Source organism: Gymnogyps californianus, chromosome 9, assembly GCF_018139145.2.
Source record: "Gymnogyps californianus isolate 813 chromosome 9, ASM1813914v2, whole genome shotgun sequence".
Classification (NCBI taxonomy): domain Eukaryota; kingdom Metazoa; phylum Chordata; class Aves; order Accipitriformes; family Cathartidae; genus Gymnogyps; species Gymnogyps californianus.
In genome coordinates, this window is record NC_059479.1 from 11,170,020 (window position 1) to 11,189,483 (window position 19,464).

Sequence of the window (19,464 nt, forward strand, 5' to 3'; positions counted from 1 at the left end):
ACAGGATTGTTTGCTCTCCGGGGGATAAAGCCAGAGCAGCCCGTGTCCTTCTTCAGTTTGCTGCATCCAGCCTGTCTTGTGCTTTTTGTCATGCCGGCAGGCTTTTCCTAGCCCTTCCAAGCAGTGTGGCCGCTCCAGCAAAATTTGGAAAGTCCCTTTCCGAGGCGGGGGTGTTTGAGAGCTCTGCCCTTGAGTTGCATGCAGGGGATGCATGCAGGGCGATGGCACCGAAAGGTTGCCCTCCCAACATCCCTGCCCTGATGCCAGTGGCGGCTAAACCTGCTTTTGCCCTTCACTGCCTGCCCAGTCCCAGGCGGTGAGTCCACCACACTGGGCTTCTCGTGAAGAAGGGTGTTGTGGGAGGGATGCAAGCCCACGTGGTGGGGAGCAGTGGTCCTCTTGGTGTGGGGTGTGCAGAGAGTTTGTGCCTGCAGTGGGGTTTGGGATGACTTGGCTGGGGACGGGGGTTGTAGCGCCCAGCTTAGCAGCATTCCAGGAGAAATAGCCCTTCCATACCAAAGAGGGTTTACGGAGCAGCTGTACCCACTTCTGACGGATGCTCCTCTGGGATATAAGAGCTCATGGTCATCCGGGGGCAGAATGAGCTGCACCGCAGATGCTGTGGTCCACCCCCTTGTGGGGCAAGAAATGCAGAGTGGGATGAAGCTCACCTCCCTCTGCTGCGAGTTCCATAAAACCCCGGTGCAGGTCGGCGAGTGCAAAAGTGCTGCCTTCATGTCAGAATTCAGTTTTCTTGTTTTATAAGCCTTGCCCATGCCTGGCTGCTACATGTTTCCCTCTGATAGCAGGAAGACAGGCGGGGGCAGTGGGTGCCCCTCGGCGTGGGGCCGCTGGGGTCAGCAGGGATCTGGTGACCTCCGTATTAAGCGGCTGACCCTGCCCAGCATGCAGCACCTCTTGATGTCCCGTGGCAGGGGAAGGGGCTTCACATGGAGTTTCTGCATGCCGCTTGGCAGTTTTTGTGTGCATCGCCTTTTTTTTCAGTCTTTAAGTAAAAATGCATCTTTGGCAGCTGGGTTTGGGAGAGGGATGCCCAGGCAGGTCCAGCTGCAGAGTGAAGGGCTGGAGAGTCAGGAAATGCCAAGCTGCAGCTGCATAACCCCAGCCCCGCATGCATCTGCACCGAGAGTCGCCTTTCCCCTTGCATGGTGAGGGGCTGGCTCTCAAATGCAGCCTGCAGTGCATTTCTTAGCAGTGTGTTGTTCCTGCTACCCCTGTGCGATGCAGCTCTGCAGGCCAGGCAGCAGCCTGCACGATCGCCCCGCACTGCTGGGGCTCTGCTCTGCAGCGAGCACTTGCCTCTGCTGCTGAGCTGCTGTGTTCCAGTTCACACACAAAAAAAAAAAACCAAACCACATCTAAACCACTGGGTTGCGAAGAAGGCTTTCTAGGCAAGTCTTATAGCAGAGATGAGACTGGTCCTCTCTTGCTGGGATGTGGGGCTGTAACTGCAGGGTGTGCCCAGGGGACAAAATCAAGGGTACTGGATGAGAACTGCTGGGGTGGGCTGTGGCAGTGCCGGCAGCTTCCCTGGTGCCACGGTGCTTGCTGCCTGGCAGACCTTCCTCAGTCAGCCCTGGGTAAGCGGGGCCGGTGCCTCCACCCTCTGCTTGCTGGCCCGACCTTTACACCCGGCTGAAGGTCAGGCTGGTGCGACAGCAGGCACCAGAGTGGTGGCTGCTGCTACTGTCCAGCCACCCGGCAGGGAGGTGGCAGCGACGGTGGCTTCTGGAGGGTCCCCCAGCTCCTCCTGTGGGTGTCTGCCGCTGGGATGTGGGAGCGAAAGGTGAAGTTCTCCTCCCTGCTCCCCTTCCATGGGTGGGGGCTGTACTTTGCCTCCTCCTTCCCCATGCCTGCTGGGGAGAGGGGCTCTGCCGCCTGCAGAGCGGTGGGTGGGGACCCCGTGATGGCTGCAGTGGTACCTTGCTGCTCCAGCCAGTGGGTGACAGTCTCCTGGAGGGGCTCTCTTTCTCTGCACATTTTGAACTGCTCTGTAGGTCAGCAGCTTGCTGAGCCCTGCCCAGCTGTCCCCTTGCTGAGCTGCAGCTCAGTAGTGGCGGAGGTCTCAGCAGCCCTTGTCCAAGCTGCCTGTGCGGGGGTTTGGGGTGGGTTTGGGAGCAGCCGGTGCCCTGCCTGCTCCAGATGCACTGCCTGGACTCCCACAGGGTGCTGCAGCCTCTTCGGCTTCGTCCTCCCTTGTGTGCGGGGATGGACGGGCTCATGGGCAAGATGCCCCACAGACAGGCTGTCATCGCCTCTCTCGGCGCTGACCAGTTGCACCCTGCTCGGTGCAGGGAGGGTGGCTCGGGGGCAGCTCCTGCCTGCACTGACCACCTCTCTCTCTGCAGAGTACAGCCGCTTCGAGTCAAAAATCCATGACCTGAGAGAGCAGATGATGAACAGCAGCATGAGCTCTGGCTCCGGCTCGCTCCGGACAAGCGAGAAGAGATCTCTGTATGTCCGGTAAGGCTCAGCCCCCTCTGTCTTCCCCCTGCCTGCCCCCTTGCTCCAGGCAGCCGGACGCAGGTGGGATGGGTATATCCCCACAGTGTGGGATGCAGGGTGGGACGGTTCAGCCTGGGCTGTGCAGCACCTCTGTGGACAGGTGTTTCAAAGGCCAGGGAAGTGAGTGTGATAGATGCATCATGAAGCCTGGAGGGTGCAGCAGGGAGAGCAGTGCTTTTGCACTGGTTTGCTGGGGCTGGATGCTCTGCAATCAAGTGCCTCTTCTGAGGGCTGCTCCGCTTTGGAAAGCGCTGGTGTCTCTACAGAGCCCTGGGCAGCTGCTGGCCAGGCCGACCCACTGGGGACCACTGGGAAATGGGGAAATGCCAGGCATCCAGCACTGCTTCTGCCCCGGGTAGCTCAGGGCAGCGTTCAGGGCACTCTCCTCAAACCACTCCCTGCTAACAGGCTTCTCCCCATCTCCTCCCACCATTCCTGCAGCAGGATCTGGCTGGAGGGGAGATGAGCTCTTAGGAGGATTATTGCTCTGAGCCCTTGATGTGCTTTTGGTCCGGAGCCAGGCACGGGGCAGGCAGGGGTTAAGCAGCCATGCAGCTCTACCTGCTGCAAGTCCTGTGCTGCTAGGGCAGCCCCTGCTCACTGCCTGCCTCCTGCCCACCACAGCGCAAGTGGGGTGACAGCTAATGAGTAATTTTAACCGGGTAATTAAAATAATCCTGTAAATCCTTGCCCTGCACGGCCTGTTGAGGGTGGGGGCTGGCAGGAGCAGGGGATGCTTTTCCTTCCCTGTGGGAAGGATGACAAGGGCCGAGGCTGCATCAGCCTCAGCCTGCATCTCCCACTGAATGGCTGCTCCATGCAGAGGGGCTTCAGGCTGTTACTGGACCCGGTGCAAGCCTGACCTGGCAGGAGGGGAGAGCTGCAGTCTGGGTTCCTGCAATTCACACCTTCCCATGAGGCTCTGCAGGCATCTTGCTTGATTTAGCATCTCAGGGCTCTGTGCTGGGAGTGTGCAACGAGCTGGGTCCCGTGTTGAATAAACATCTTGCTAGTCCTGCCCTTGCTCCCCTGCTATCCCATGGACACCCTCGTGGGTGGAGCAGCGTTTAGGCTGAGTTCAGCTTGAGTTGAGCCTGTGAGTCTCCTGTTCCCTGCCTGGATAGGCGCTGCATGTATTGGGGCATGCCTGCAAGCCAGAGAGCTCCCCGCTGCCTCTGGGCTCTTGTAGCATCTTGCATCTCTTGATGCATCCGTCCATGTGGCTTTGATGGCCTCTGCAGCACTGTATCCCCTCACATACACCCAGGTGGCTTCAGACGGGAGCTGGGCAGCACCTTGCTGAGAGGGTAATCCCAGGGGAGAGCTTTCCCCCAACACAGCCCTTCCCAACCTTCCATGGCTCTGGCGGCCGCGCACCCTGCAAATGTGCGTGTGAGAGTCGCTGGGCGCTTGGGCTGTCCCAGCCCTTCTGGGCGGGGTAGTTTCGAGCACAATTCACCCGAAACCAGCTGAGCTGCTGCGCTGCGGACAGGACATCAATTACAGGACTTGCTACCCAACTGCTTGAGTCAGCCCCGTGAGGCTGTGTTGCACCCCACGTGTTGTCGACGGGGCCACAGCCAGGCACACGAGTGCCTGCCAGAGCTGATTTGGGGGTGCCGGCACTCACCATGTGTTTCAGAGCTGCGGCTGTGCAGCAGGGGCGAGGCAGGTTCGCGCGCTGCCTGCTGCCTGCCTGCACTGCCACAGGGCAAAGTCCGCCGGCACTGGGGCCATGCCAGGCAGGGATGGGGGTCAGGCGGGCGTTGTACCTGGGCACCGGGAGGAGGCCATGCTGAGTCCCTGGCACTGCTCCCCTGCCCTCCAGCCAAACCATCTGCTCTCCTGGCTGCTCATGCCATGTGCTGCCAGCCGGCCCATGGGCAGAGCAGAGCGACCACGCTGCAGTCTGGCCCCTGCACTCTGTGCGCCCCGGGGAGCACCCAGCCACAGTGGGTCCTGGGTGCCAACATGGCCAGGGGCTGGTCTCCAGGAGCATCACTCCTTGGGGAAGCAAATGCCTTATGCCTCTGCTTCACAGGTGTCCGGCCCTTGCACAAATCTTGCTGTGCCTGCCCTGGGATGCCAATGGCTGCTGTGGGAGGAGGCAGGGAGCCACCGGGCCAGCGCTGCTCTGCAGGGCAGGGCGTGGGGTGTGGGCAGGGTGTCCCGCAGCCTGCCTCAGTTCGGGAACCAGCCTGACCAGTTCCCCCGGGCCTTGGCTTGTGCTTTGCTCCCGACGGTGCTGGCCTCACAGGGGCCTGCCGGCCACACACAGCCTTATCTTTTGGCCAGGAGCTGCCTGCAAGGGTTGCTTACCTCCAGCCAAAGCGCCCTGTGGTGCTTTGCTGCTGGCTCCAGCGTGCTGGGGGCCACGCTTCGGTGCAGAGGAACTGAGCACGAGAGCTGCCCCAGCCCTGAGCAAGCTGGGAAAGGGGGAGCGACCTGGTGGCTGGATGTAGCTGGACGCATAGGGCTGCGTCGGGTCTCATCCCAAAGAGCCCTCCCCAAGCCACAGGGCAGCCCCTCTTCTCCTCCTCCCCATTCGAGACCAGCTGCCTTGACCCAGTCCCAAGTGACCCAAAAGGTTTCATCACCCGGCACTCCCCTGGCAGCACTGGAGCAGGGATCTGGCTGAAGAAGGGCCCTCCCAGCTCTGCTGCTCCACGGGGACCTGCCGCATGGTCCCTCGACCCTCTCATTTGCACTGTGTGGTTTCAGATCCCCTTAGGAGTCCCCACAGTGGACGGGGGTAACGAGCAGGGCAGAGGGTGTCTCTCCTGGTTGAGGAAGGCTCGTTAGTGCCAGGATTAAACCAGCAGCCAGCCAGTGTTTGCGGTGCCTGGGCTTGTGTGTTGGGCTGGGGGGCAAGCAGGGCCGATGTCCCAGGAGCGAACACAGGGGTTTTGCAGTGGTGCAAAAGTCACTAAAAGTGACTGTTCCCTTGGTTTGGTTTGTTGCAAAGTGGATATATCAAAGCAGGCATGGTTTGAGAGCTGACATTAGTAGAATGAGTGGCACGTGAAACTACTGAGAGCAGCTTGTGGGTACAGGCTGCAGTGCTGTGTGTGATACAGTGTGCGCAGGAAGTGTATTCGTGCTTCTCTAGTTTAAAAAAAAAAAAACAAAAATCAATAAAATCTTTTCTATAGCTGATTAGTTTAATATTGGAGATAATTTTAAACTAAATAAACTGTTCTCAGGGGAAGTATTTAGGAGTCTGAAAAGGATCACTTGTGGAAGCAGATATATATACCCTCAGATGCGTTCCTAATTCACAGGCTCTGGACTAATGTACACCTGTACATAAATAAAGTGCATGCTCAAAGTGCCCTGCAGTGTCTGCCTGTGTGAATGCCCACCAGCAGTGGGGTCTGATGTTCCCCATCCCGCTCCTTGGCCCCACAGCCGCTGGGGAGGGATGGTGGGAAGTAGCCCTGCACCCTGGCTCCCCCCTGCCCTCCTGCACGCTGCTGCTTTCTTGAGGCCGTGTGAGCTTAACCTGCTCGCTAACCACAGCCGCCTTCAATGTGTCTGTGGTTCGCGTGCCTCTCACAGCTATGGTCAAGAGCGAGTTGTTTTGGTCCAGCACTGTTATTTCTGTGTTGCACGCTTCGGGGCTTGTGCTGAGCCCACCGGTGGGAGGGGTGTGCTGGTGGTTGTGTGGTGCCGTTCGCCTCAGCAGGAGGCTTCCCCAAGTTTGACTTTAAATCCTTTAAGGTATGAAGGAGGCAGTGCCCCAGGAGGTTGGCAGTGCTGCTGCCCTCACTGCCTTGCTGTGGTCAGGAAAGGCATTGCTCCTCTTTCTGCTCCTCTGCAGAGCCCTGTTTGACTACGACCGGACCCGGGACAGTTGCTTGCCCAGCCAGGGGCTCAGCTTCTCCTATGGGGACATCCTGCACGTCATCAATGCCTCCGACGATGAGTGGTGGCAAGCCAGGCTTGTCACGCCGCACGGCGAGAGCGAGCAGATCGGGGTCATCCCCAGCAAGAAAAGGTGAGTGTCCGTCAGCGGGAGCTGTCACACGTGGTGCCTCCAGGAGGTCCCCAGCCTCCGCGAGCCCTGCAGCCCTCAGGGATCTGCTCAGGGTGGGATCTCCTTGTGGTCCCAGCCCACCTGCCCTTCCGTGGCTGTGCAGCATGAAGGGCACCCCAGTTGCAAGCTGGGGCTGCGTGCAGGTCTCCCTGGGGAGATGTTCTCCAAAGCTGGGTGAGACTACAGGTGAGGAGGGGACCACTCAGCCCCCTTTATGGTCCCCATGAGGATGAAGAGCTGGTTTTAGCCCATCTGCGGCTCCAAGTGAGAGCAGAGTCACAGCAGTGACTGTGGGCTGCTCCTTGTGTCCTCTGACAACCTGCCCAGCTCTGCGAGCCAGGTCCCATGAGATGGGAAGTTGCAGGGAGCAGAGGAGCTGGCTGCCACTGCCTTCAGGTCTGCAGAGCCAGCCTCATCTCTGTCCTCCATCCCTGCCCTCCCGGGAACGCTGGCTTGTCCCCTCTCCTGCTCCTGCAGACACTGGCCTTGGCCAGACTCCAGGCAGGCAGCTCCACCTCCATCCCTCTGTAGGAAGGAGCTGCTCTTTGCCAATGGGGCCACTACCCAAGGGTGCATGGAGCCGCCTGGGGAGCCAAGCGGGCAGCACGGAGAGGGCGCATGCATGGGACTAGCGGCTCTTTCTCCCCTTTAACTTCTGATCAGGGTGGAAAAGAAGGAGAGAGCACGGTTGAAAACAGTGAAGTTCCACGCCAGGACTGGCATGATTGAGTCCAACAGGGTAAGTGCCAAGCTGGGGCTCAGCGGGGCAACCGGAGCCGGTAGCTAGCAGGGGCAGGATGAGTCCCAGCAGCACCGGGAGCTCTGGCTCCCGGTGAGGCGGCTGGAGCAATCCCAAAGCAAAGAGCAGCACGACTGGACCTCCCCCAGGCCCGCATCTGCTCAGCACAAATCCTCCATGACTGTGCGGAGGGTGAGCAGAGGAGCCCAGGATGGTGCAAAAGTGCTGGGGAAGGAACCCTGGTTGGAGTGATGGGGGAGCAGAGCCCGTCCCACCGTGACCAGTGACTGGGAGCTGACTGCAGGCAGCTCATGCAGGTGAAGGTAGCTGCCTTCACCCCTCACACAGAGTGCTTAGCGAGCGGACGAGGAAGGGAGAACGGCCTAGCTACCTCTGCAGAGCTGCTGATTGCCCTGTCAGCTTCCCAGCATCCCTACCGCATGTTTTTCTCCACGCTTAATTTTTTTCCTGCATTACAGTTTTCATGTAATCTCCATGATTTCATTTGAGGGTAACTGCCCTGACACAGCTCCTCATTGTCTCTTCATTTTAATTTTTCCCACATGCGTTCAACACCATTGTTTTTTCTGTCCTCCCTTCCATCTCCATGTTCTTCAGTCGATCAAAACGAAACGTAAAAAGAGTTTCCGCCTCTCTCGAAAGTTTCCATTTTACAAGAGCAAAGAGAACCTGGCCCAGGAGAGCAGCGGACAGGAACGTAAGTAGCAGCTGGCCAGAGAGGGCAAGTGTGTGACCCTCAGGTCCCCTGCCTTGGGGGAGAGATTTGGCATGTTTCCGTAGCCAGGGGTCCTGGCATCTGCCCATGTTCGGATCTGTGCTCCACAATTGTGCCAGCAGCTAGGGAGAAATCGGAGCTTGAAACAAAAGCAACGGCTGCGGGCTGGCGCTCTCTTTCTCTCTCTCATGTTCAATGTCTTCATCCTTTCATCCAACTTTACACCTGCCTGACCCCCTGCTCTGCCTCGCCCTGCTCTCCTCCCTGTGCTGCAGGCTCTGCTCCCTCCCTCTGCCTGCCAAGGGCTGCTCCCCTCCAAGCGAGGGGCTGGCCACCTCCTGCAGAGCTTCTCCTGTCCATCTCAGGGCTGAGGGGCTGGGGAGGTCCCAGCTGCGCTCCCCATCTCCCCTAGAAGTGACTCGCAGCTACGTATTCCTGTCTGAGAGCCCTTCCCTATGGGCACACAGGAGCCATGCCCTTGCTGGTGGAGGAGGTGCCCACCTGTGACTGAGGCACATCTTTGGTAGCTGGCTGCAGACGTTGGGGAGTCCCCAGCTCTCACCTGGCAGCACCCTGGGGCTCCCAGCGAAGGCAGGGCATTCAGCTTGTTGCCCCAAATCTGGACGTGGGCAGCACTGGAGCTGCCCACCAGACCCAGCCACTCCTCCTTCCAGATGCTAAACTGCATCCGTTCCTTCGGCAAGCAACCGGACAGAGCCGCGGGGAAGAGGAGGTGGGCAGGGCAGAGCAGTGTCTCTGCCCCAGTGCCAGCGCAGCTAGCACGTCCCTTCCCTTTGGTGGCTCTCCTGGGCGTGATGCAGAGGCAGGAGGTTGATGCTGGGCTGCTCCGGGGCCTGCCCTCATCCCTCTGCTGTCCCTGCCAGGCTGGCGCCAGCTTCCAGTGAGCTTAGCCAGCGTGAGCCTCTGGCCTCCAGTGAAGGTTAAGTCTGTGTGTCTGGGTATCTCTCGTAGTGCCTGGATGTGGTTGGGCTCCAGCCAGCTCCATGCTGGAGCTGGGGGCTCGCTGGGGCGCTGCTCTTGGCCAGCCCCGCAGTGCAGTGACATATGGCACAGGGATGGGGCAGGCAATGCTCTTCACCAGCCCATGTCACAGACCCACAGCCAGCTCCCTCCCTGTGCTCTGCCACTGTCCATCCCAGCTTGCAGTGGGGGATCCTTCCCCCATGTTTCCACAGCCCATGCAAGCACTGGGGCATGGGCAGCTAACACACGCAGGTGGGGAAAAACATGCCCCCTCCCGCACATTAGAGGACTGGCTGTGCTGTGTCTGCCCCTAGAGCGGCTGGGCTGTTCCAGGGAAGCGCAGAGCTGCTGCGCCCCGCCAGTACACCCCGTGAGGCATCATGGAGAAACACCTCGGCCTTGCTTGCCAGCAGCTCAGGGCTGCAACTGCTCCGTGCCAGCAGATGCTGCTGTGGCCGCCCTGCCCTCCCCAGACCCAGGGTGGCCCTTGGGGGCTCTTTGGCAGAGAGGATGAGCTCAGTGGGGGGGGTCCAGCCGCACAAGGTGAGATGTTGGCAGTGGGCTGATGGCATCAGCTCTGAAAAACATTTAACCTCACTTGCAGTTGCAGCTCTGAGCCATTCTGCACTCCTGTCACTAATGCTGGTCTGGCTCTGTCTCCCCCATCCCTCTGACTGCCCTCTCCCGCGCTCTCTTCTCTCCCCCTCTCCCCCTTCTCGCTGTCTGTGAAATCAGGACTTCCCTGGGTTAAGTGACGATTATTATGGAGCAAAGAACCTGAGTAAGTCAAATTACGATGCACATCGTTCACTTTCCGTTGCTGGCATGCCTGGTGGTGCCTGGGGAACGGCTGGGCTCCAGCTGGGGCAGCTGTGCTTCTCTGGGTGTGGGGAAGGAGGAGCCCCATGGGTGCTGCTCCTCTGCCGGGGAATGTCGCATCTGCCGGCGGAGGCTGCTGGGCTTGAGGAGGTGCTGCTGCTGCACGCGGGAGGGGACAGGGGAGTTTGCTTGGGGATGTTGGCTGTGCCCTAAGCACGCCCAGCTGAGGGCTGCCCGCCGCACCAGGGGTGAGCTGTACCTCCTCATCCTCCTCTTCCTCCTGCTCTAACTGGGCTGGCTGCTGGTTTAGCGCTCAGAGACTCGGAGCCACTGCCAGTGTGGGTGGGAGGTGGCCATTACCACAACGGGTCCACTCTGAGTGGGGCGGGTGACAGCATTTTGAAGTGTTGCCACCTTCCTCTGGGGCACCACATACCCAGAGCTGCAAAACAACAATGACAGGAGCCCCTCGGCTCTCCCAGCTGGGCATGAGTCCCCTGCCGAGCTCTGTATCCCCCTGACCAGTGCAGAGCCTGACCAGGGGCAGGCAGCGGCCAGCAAGCCTCTGTGGGACGGTCGCAGCACTGGGATCAGCCCGAGCAAGCAAAGCCCCAAACTCTGTCCCATTCTGTCACTGTCTTGTCTCTGTGAGTCCCAGCCCCATCCCTAGAGGTAGGCTCCCCTGTGCCGGTGTGGAGCCGTGCCCTCCCGTGCCCCCCATATGCATGCTGCACCCACTCCCCCCGCCAGCACCCTCCTCCCCATGCACTCCACCTTCCCTCCCTCGGCCTGGGAAGCCCAGCGCCTGCACATGTCTGCCCACGCCTGCCAGGCAGCCCCCTCCTGGCTTCCCTGCCTTCTCCCAGAGTAGCCAAGCGTCCCCCTGCATGTCCCTGGTTTCCCGGCAAAGGGTGAGAGATGCTGCCCTGCCCATGTGGCGCAGGCTTGTCCCAGTGGGTGCTGGGGCACAGGTTTTTCAGGAGGCCGGTGCTGCCCTGCCGGGGTGCCCCTGTGCCTTCTGTCCGTGCTCCTTCTGAAGGGGGTCTCTCTGGTTGCTTTGCAGAGGGCGTGACATCAAACACCAGTGACAGTGAGAGCAGTTCCAGTAAGTGCGTGTCTCGCCTGCTCTCCCACCTCTGTGCACGTGTGTGTATGTGTGTGCACGTTTTGGTGCTTCCATCTTGTCTTGTCCTGGTGGTGGTTCTGTTCGGAGGCTGGTCCTTCCTGCTGGTGACACTTGAGATGCTGCGGCCAGCTCCCTCCTCGGGGCTGGGAGGAGCAGGGGCTGGGGGGCAGGAGCAAGCCTGCCTGCTTCCCTGCTCTCTCCTGGCTGCAGGGCTCTGCTCCAGGGCTGGGTGGTGGGTTTCCAGTCCATGGTGGTCCCCCATCCTCGGTGCCTGCTGCAAGAAGCAATGGCCAGAGGCCGGGTCTGTAGCATATGTGGCTCCTGAAGACCAAGCCTGTACAAGAGCATGGGGGTCCAGCTGCAGCAAATGCTCCCTTTATCCCCGGTGGGTCCTCTAAATATCTGCAGCACATCTGCTGTCCACCCCACAGGGAGGATGGTGTGTTCCAATGGGCCCCAAGCCCGCAGCAGCGGGGAGGGAAAGAGGAGGCTTGACTCAGAGCTGGGATGTGAATAATTAATGTGGATCAAGGGCTGGTAACTGCATGCCTGTCATGCTCCACATCATCTGGCGGCATGACGGGGGCAGCCTGGAAGTGTCCCCAGGGCTGTGGGAGGCTGGTGGGGGCAGGAGCCAGCTCCTAGTGGGTGTGGAGGGGCTGGAAAGCTGCTGCAAGCACTCACCTGCCTCTCCCTGGCTCTGTTGCAGAAGGACAAGAGGACACTATCCTGTCGTACGAGCCGGTGACGCGGCAAGAAAGTAAGTCCTGGCGCTGAGCTGGCCCGTGTCCGCTCCAGCGTGGGCACCTGTGTCCCCAGCACAGCCAGGGTGACCAGTGCAACCTCCTCCCCTCCTCTGCCATACCAGCATGACGCCGGGTGAACACAAGTGGAGTTTCTTGTCTGTTGCGTGCAGCAGGGGAGCCAGGTGGGCACGCCGCTTCACGGGGCTTTCCCTGGCCTTGATCGCCCCTTTTTAATCAACAGAAAAGACTTGTGACCTGGTCTGCAAGACCAAGGGAGAGATTCAGAGCTAAAACTGAGCTGGGCTTTAGTCCCCAGCTGAGGACAGGATTATCCCTCCCTGCCTCGGGCCAGGTCCCTGCTGCAGAACAACCCCACCCCAGCCCTCAGCGTTTAACCCTGCTCGATGCTCAATCCCCGCAGACCCTTTTGCAGACCCTTTTCCCAGCCTCGGTGGTCTCTCTTTGCTGGAAGCTGGATCAGACTCTTAGGCTCCCGTCACTCCCCCAGCTCTGTGGCATCCTCGCCCAGCTGTCCTGGTTTGTCTGGCTCCTGCCTCGAGCAAGGGAGCAGCTTTGGTGATCCACGACCCTGGAGACCCACAGCACCTTCCCCAGGGCTGCGCAGATGGTTTGGGTCAGATGGGAAGGAGATGTTGACTGTGACCAGAAGGAGATAAACTCGCATGGAGGGGGCACCTTTGGGGCCCATGTGAGCGGGAGCACTCACTGCCAGCAGGGAGAGGGCAGGTTGATGCCAAAAGTGACAGTAGGGTCAGCTGCCCGCAGTGCAGACGGGGCCTCAGGTTGCGGCTCTTGTTTGCAGTTCACTATGCGAGGCCGGTGATCATCCTGGGGCCGACAAAGGACCGAATTAATGACGACCTCATCTCCGAATTCCCACACAAGTTTGGTTCCTGCGTGCCCCGTAAGTCCCAGCTGGTGCTCGGTGCCCTTGCTGGAGGGAGGGGAGAGTGGTGGCTCTGCTACTTGCAGGGTCTAGCCCATGGTGTGGGGAGGGGGCCAGGAGCACGGGTGGGTTTTCTCCCTCCCAGGAGGTTTGGCATGCATCACTCCGGGTTCGCTCATGATGCCTGCTCTCCTCCAGACACTACCAGGCCTCGGCGTGAGAACGAGGTGGACGGACAAGACTACCACTTCGTCGTATCCCGCGAACAGATGGAGAAAGACATCCAGGACAACAAGTTCATAGAGGCTGGGCAGTTCAATGACAATCTCTATGGGACCAGCATTCAGTCAGTGCGGGCAGTGGCCGAGAGGGTGAGTGTTGGGTGGTATTCCTGGGACCGGGACACATCCAGCCCGAACCCAGATGTGTTCGGCAGTTCCCCTTCTCTTCCCAGTTAAAGAAGGGCTGTAACCACATTAAGCAAGCGTGGCACAAGCCTCTCCTCCCTCCAGAGTCCTGCCAAGCCACGTGGCTGCTTTTCTAAGCCGCATTACTCCACCTCGGTGTCGTACCTCTGTCATCCAACCTCCACCCAAAAGCCTGGCACTGGCGGCACCAGCCTTGTGCTCGGGAGCTCACAGGGCAAAGGTGTCCAGCTGCCATCCTCGAAGCAGCACCATTTCCTCCGCAGGAGTACTGGAGTGTACCATGGCATATAAATTGTTTCACGTGTTCAGAGAAAGATTCAGTCCCTTTGCATTGCTGCTGTCCTGCCCTAAGCAGGTGGGAACGTAAGGCTGTGGGGAGTTGGCTTGTGTTTCATCTCTGTGGCTCCTCTCTTTTGTAAGCACATCTGTATGAGCAAGCTGTTTTCTGCATGGAGTAGACTATGTGGGTAGGTCTGATCCCAATCGTCTCCTTTCCAGGGGAAACACTGCATCCTGGATGTGTCTGGCAATGCTATCAAGAGGTTGCAACAAGCACAACTTTATCCCATTGCCATTTTCATCAAACCAAAATCCATTGAAGCGCTCATGTAAGTGCAATGCCATGTTCTGTGCCTCTCCAGGGCGAGCAGCTCTGGCACGTCGGGGGTTTGTATGTCTGCTGCCTCTGCTTTTTAGAAAGCAGCGGAGGTTGCTGCTGGTGCTGAACGTGTCCCTTGTTAAGAGGAGCTGGGCCCATTGCTGTCTCTCTGGTGTCCCTCCACATCTAATGCCATGGTGCATCCAGGCTCCATGGATTGCTCCGGCTTAAAGCCCTTTATTCACCCCAAAGAGGATTATCCATGGGAAATCTAAAAGTGCTCCCAAATGTGCCTGATATAACCTGCTCACCTGGGCTCTCCAGCCAGGAGAGCTGCCAACAGCCTGTAGCAGTGGATTACAGCTGGATAGTGGCTGAGCCAGAACAGCCCTGGGGAGCAGAGAGGAGACGTTTTCTGTGTGCCTAAGGGGGACCTTCTGCTTGTCCTGCTGCTGCTGGCCCTGGGGAGCGCAGGCTGGAAAGGATGCAAGAGCTGAGCTTGCAACTCTTCCGAGCAGCAGCAGCAGAGAATATTATCTGTGAGGAGATTCAGTAGCTAGAGATGGACTCTGAGATCAGAAGAGACTGCTGGCACCGAGGGGACTAGGAAAACCCCTTCTGAAGCCAGAAGGGCTCAAATTGCTTATTTGGGTGTTGTATGAAGATGAGGGAACCTAGGCAAGAAGGGTAGTGACAGGCTCTGGAAAAGCGGGAGACTTCTGCAGTGGTCTTGCAAATTCGGAGGATTGTCTGGATTTGAGTCCATTTCTGTGCTATGGTGAAAGGGGGGCGGGAGTGGCGATGGGAAGAACTGTTGGAAGTTGAGATGAAGTGCCAAGGCAGCAAAGAGCGTGTGGGGAAGGGTCCTGCCTTTGAGTGCTGGGTCCGGCACAGCTTCCATTCTTGGTGTGCAGAGGCTTCCTAGGCACCCCGGCTCTGTGGGCTATTTTTGCTTCTGTTCGTTGCTAAGAAAAAGAGCTAAGTTTCTATTTTTCATACATTGCAGGGAGATGAACCGAAGACAGACGTACGAACAGGCCAACAAGGTCTTTGACAAAGCCATGAAACTCGAGCAAGAGTTTGGAGAGTATTTTACAGGTGAGTGTCCTGAGCAACCTTGTATCTGATTTATTTTATTTTTCCGGCTGGCAGCTGTGACCTCTCTGCCAGCACTGTCTTACTGCAGGGTCATGGGAAAATGTCCAGCTTTATCAAAGCAAAAAAGAAATGGCACTTTGCCAGCCAGGCTCTGCAAAGGGACTGCTCCAAGATCAGTGGATAAGAGTAAACCAGCTCTAGAGAAGGAGACAAGTTGTCAGGCAGGATTTTCCGAGTTTGTGAAAGCTTATCGCCACCTTTAATAATAATAAAAAAAGAAAAAATCCCCAGGCAGGGGAAGCACAGCATAGATTCAGAGTGCTACAAGGCTACAGGAAATAAAACTCCCTGCACGGGGGAAAGGGGAGCATTTTCAAAAAGAGAAAAGAGTCATTTTCAAGAGGAAAGATAAAAATCAGTGACCTAAATGGTGGAGACTGTCCTGAGTTATTACAAAACATCTCCCGAAAAAAGACTGGAAGTTTGGCTGGCTTCCTAAGTACTCTTTGCTGAAGAGCCAGTCAGGGGCTGCCTGGCACTTTTTGCCTGCAGAGATGACCTGCTCATGACACAGGCATCCTTGTGCATTAAGGAACTAATGCTTGTGACATGATTAATTCTGGAAAATCATGGGCAGGTGAAGAGGCAGAGAAGCTGGTCTTCCATCTTTCCTCCAGTGCAGTAACTGTCTCTTCTAAAGTTGAGAGGTGATAATCCTGCCAAACCCTGTATTACCTACCTAACAGCTACCAGGAAAAATCCCAAGCAGAAAATTTTCCAAAAATGGATCTCAGCTGAGCAAATGTGTGGGTACAAACAGGGTAAAAGCTTTCCTCAGACTTCCTGTCCCAGGCAGCAGTTCCAGAGCTGCCGGCCGCTCTTCCAGGAAGAGCGCAAAGGAAGCGTGTGCCACAGTTTTGCCAGACCCTCGGCATGCCATCGTTCACTTGGACGGTGAGTTTGAAGTTGACCTGGGGAAGGATTTCAGCTCTTGGCTGAAAACCCGTTGTTGAAAGAAGTGGGTAATGGGCAGAGAGATGGTTGCTGTAGCAAGTTCTGTGCCAGGAACTTATATTGAGGGAACAGAAATGCTGGAGGATGGTCCTGGCTGGGCTACAGAGGCAGGCTGAATTACCAGAAAGCTTTGGCCCTCCATGTGCATCTTCCTCCTCTGATGTAGGAAGCACAGTGAAGTGCTTTGTGTTGTGTCCGTACTAAGCAGTGAGACTGTCACTGGTCTTTGGGTGAGAGTTACTGCTGGGAGCAACAGCCATAAGCTGGCCTTTTCCAGCCTGACAGTGCTGCGTTCCCACCCCACAGCAGAGGAAGCAACAAACATGAGGAGCCCTCAGCAGCCGACCAGAGGGGATGGACAAATTGGCACCTCAGGGCATGCGCTCGGCACACACCAGCTAATCTGCGTGGGGCCCTCCTGTTCACCACGGCGGAGTAGCTGCAGTGCCAGGGCCAGCTGCCCGCAGCCTCAGTGCGGTGGCGTGACACAGTTTGCAAAGCTGACTAGCAGCCAGTTGTGGAGAACCCAGCCAGCACTTCACATGCGTGAGGAGCTCTGCCAGCACAGGATCAGCTCTCGCTAATCCCCTTGGACATGCTGCATTAACCCTCTGTGTCATCATGTGCCTGTTGTTACAGCTTCTTTGACACGGGTTGTCTCGTTCATTAATTGTTGGCCATGCCATGCTGGCCCCTTTGGTGCAGAGTGAAGGCCTTTCCTGTAGCTCATGGTGGGGAAGGTGGCAGCGCTGCCTGATACTCAAGGTCTTGCTTGTTCTCTTCTCTTCCAGCCATCGTACAAGGAGACTCTCTTGAAGAGATTTACAGCAAAATCAAACAGATCATTGAGGACCAGTCCGGGCACTACATCTGGGTCCCGTCCCCAGAGAAACTCTGAAGATGTCCCCCACCTGCTTCCCTGTGAGCAGAAGATCTCTGAAGTCCCACCCCACCCAAGCCCTCTGCCCCAAGGAGCGGGGATATGAAAACTATTCCTGCCCCCTTTTTTAGATCGTCGCAAAATTGAGTTTTCTAGTCCTGTTTCTTTTGTTGGGATGAACTCATCTCATTCATCACGTGACTGTTCCCACCATTCCTGCATGGACCTTCCCACTGCTCCATTAGAGACAGATGAGAACCCATTCAAGGTCGTTTTTTATTATTATTATTATTATTATTATTATTATTATTAACTAAACCAAGAATCAAGATGGGAGGAGGCGGCTAAGGACTAACATAAGAAACAAGTGAAACAATGGACTCTGAGCACATGAGCTAGTATCAGAGCTCCAGGGGCATTTTTCCAAGTGTGACTGTCTAGCAGCTCTGAACAGTGCGACAGAAAGACAGCAGAAAGCATTTTATTTATCTGTATATGTAATTTATATATAATATAGAGAGAGATATTATATATATATTATATATATATATGTATGTGGACTAGGAAACCTGAGGGACCTCTCTTAAAAGGTATTGTATTATTGCAAGGATCTTTCAGTTTCTCTGTCCCAACTGCTGGGCGTAGGGAGTCCACTTGGGCAGGAATAGCTCAAAACGGTACCAGGTGCTTCAGAAGCGTCTCCTGTCGGGGCCCAGCCTCCTGCCAGCCGCCCCAGGTCTGTAAGGCACAGCAGAGACTGGTACGCTGCCTGTGTAGAAGGGACCAGAGGTCCAGAGTAACACAGCAAGGAGCACCAGCTGATCTGAGTGAGGCTGGAAGACAGAGACTGAGCAGGAGTCTGCAGAGCAAGAGAATGGATGATACTACATATTAAATTGCACATTGTTTTACACACCACCTTACGTGTTTGCATGAGAGGTTTCCTTTTGGTTCTATTTTTTTTAAGCTGATTTTAAACCAAAACCATATTGTGTTGCTGTGTTGGCATTTTTTTTTCATTATTCCATTTTTCTCTTGTTAATAATGAACTGAATGGGTATAAAATCCAGTTTTTTAACTTATTTTTTAAGCTGGCTCTATTGTAAATAGGATCTAGATCTGCAGTGTTTAGTTAGGAAATACTCTACCAGCCACGTGGCACAAATGTACTCGCTGTTCTGTGTTGCTGTGGAAAACCTGGGACATCGGGCTGGCCCTGTACCTGTGGGCGCCAGTGAAATGACCCATTCTAGCTTGCGGCAGCACACTGGCATTCCTTTCTGTGATGGCCACTGGCAGGAAAAGCCCCCAGCTGTGCCCTGGATGGACACTCACACTTTTCCAAATCAGTAACAGAACTGAAAAACTTTCTCCCTTTCTTCCCTGCTCCATGCTAAATTCCCAGCTCTGCTGCATGCAGGTGGTCATAGTGGCCTTCCCAGTGGAAGGGCCATCCTTCTAGCACAGCAGGGACCTCGCCTACTGCTCTGGGAGCTGGGGCGTGGTAGGTGAATGCGCGGCCACCTTGCCTGGTTCTGTCTCTGACATCTCTGCATAAATTCTCTTTCTGAAATTGGGCTCTGCTCCCTCTCTCAAGGTCACATTAGAAAACCAAATTGGGTTCCCTGTGCTCACAGGTCTGTGGGGCAGGGAGATGCAGAGCTGCACCCCTCTGCTGTGCACTGGGATTTTTCAAGTGAGGCGACCGTTGGTGCTGAGACAGTTGGCCCTAAGCTGAGAAATGTCTGTCTTTGAGGACACTTTGGCTTCCACACTTGAATGGGGCTCCATCATGGGAACAGAGCCTTGCGTGAAGCTGGGGGGGAACTCACACAGCCTTTGAGAAGGAGCTATGTTGCTGAGTACTCATAGTACAGGTAGAAGAGCGCTCCCACTTTACAAAGAACTGGTGAATGCTGTTTCTCAGACACAGTGCCAAGCACCAGAACAAAGGAGGTCACCATATGAGCACGAGCAGGTAAGTCTTGGCCCATTCTTGTCCCTCCCCCTATTTTATAGGGATAAGTGAACGCGCAGGGTGCTGGTCCCCTTTCCTGAAGGTAACGGTTATCGGCGTGTCAGTCAGTGCATGGCACGCACAGGCCACGGTTTTCAGTGTGAATGAGAACTGCTGTAAGACTGTACATGCACTGTCTGGTGAGAGGCTGTCTTTACTCGTCCTGCATCACAAGGAGCTGGGCAGGCACTGAGCAGCTGCCTGGGACAGAAAGCAGTGCTGCAGAAGAGATGCGGCCGCTAGTGCGGTAGAGGGCAGGAAGGATCCTGCTGTCAGTGGGACTGACCCTAAAGGAGCAAACTTTGGCAATGGATTCCTGTTCGGCACCTAGCCCACTGCCCTGCTGGTCCTGCTCTGGCTGCTATAAACGTTGGTCCCTGGAGAAGTGGAGTAAGTGAAACAGAAGTCCTTAAGATGCTAGTTACACGGTTCCTGTCTTTTTTTTCTTTCTTCTTTTTTTTTTTTTTTCCTAATAGGCTGTCTCCCTCTCATCAAGTCACATGGAGAAAAAGATGATGTACTCCATGGCATAGCTGACAGTATTGAATCTATCATGACAACACTAGTTGGTTACCAGTGTTTCTTCCAAGGAGACCTATATTTTTAATAAACAGAGAATTGCAAAGAACTCTGTCTTTGAGACCTTCTTGTGGAGTCCTTCATTGTGTGCCAGATCTGTTTTTTTGGCGCTGATGTTAGCAACTATTGATATGGTCTCTCCACGGCAAACTTAAGTGTTGACAGTGGTTTAAAAAAAAAAAAATTGTTTTTTTTACTATAAGGTGGTTGCTGAGAACTTGCCTAAAAGCA

The 19,464-nt window shown here is 56.3% G+C and overlaps 1 protein-coding gene across 7 annotated transcripts in view; it reads left to right on the top strand.

Annotated features, from left to right (window-relative positions):
* DLG3 (discs large MAGUK scaffold protein 3) overlaps positions 1–17,801 on the top strand; it is a 79,296-nt gene extending 61,495 nt beyond the window's left edge. For 3 of the 7 annotated variants that reach the window (XM_050901590.1, XM_050901592.1, XM_050901593.1), the window contains 10 exons: positions 2,370–2,484; positions 6,347–6,523; positions 7,226–7,301; positions 9,757–9,802; positions 11,676–11,726; positions 12,536–12,637; positions 12,818–12,990; positions 13,546–13,655; positions 14,652–14,743; positions 16,549–17,801. In XM_050901590.1, coding sequence (XP_050757547.1) covers positions 2,370–2,484; positions 6,347–6,523; positions 7,226–7,301; positions 9,757–9,802; positions 11,676–11,726; positions 12,536–12,637; positions 12,818–12,990; positions 13,546–13,655; positions 14,652–14,743; positions 16,549–16,655 — 1,049 coding nt within the window. In that variant the 3' untranslated portion in view covers positions 16,656–17,801. Of the gene's footprint in view, positions 1–2,369; positions 2,485–6,346; positions 6,524–7,225; positions 7,302–7,919; positions 8,020–9,756; positions 9,803–10,903; positions 10,946–11,675; positions 11,727–12,535; positions 12,638–12,817; positions 12,991–13,545; positions 13,656–14,651; positions 14,744–16,548 lie in introns of all 7 variants that reach the window. The other 4 variants (XM_050901587.1, XM_050901594.1, XM_050901588.1 and 1 more) reach the window with 3 other exon arrangements.
* Positions 17,802–19,464: the final 1,663 nt, after the last annotated feature.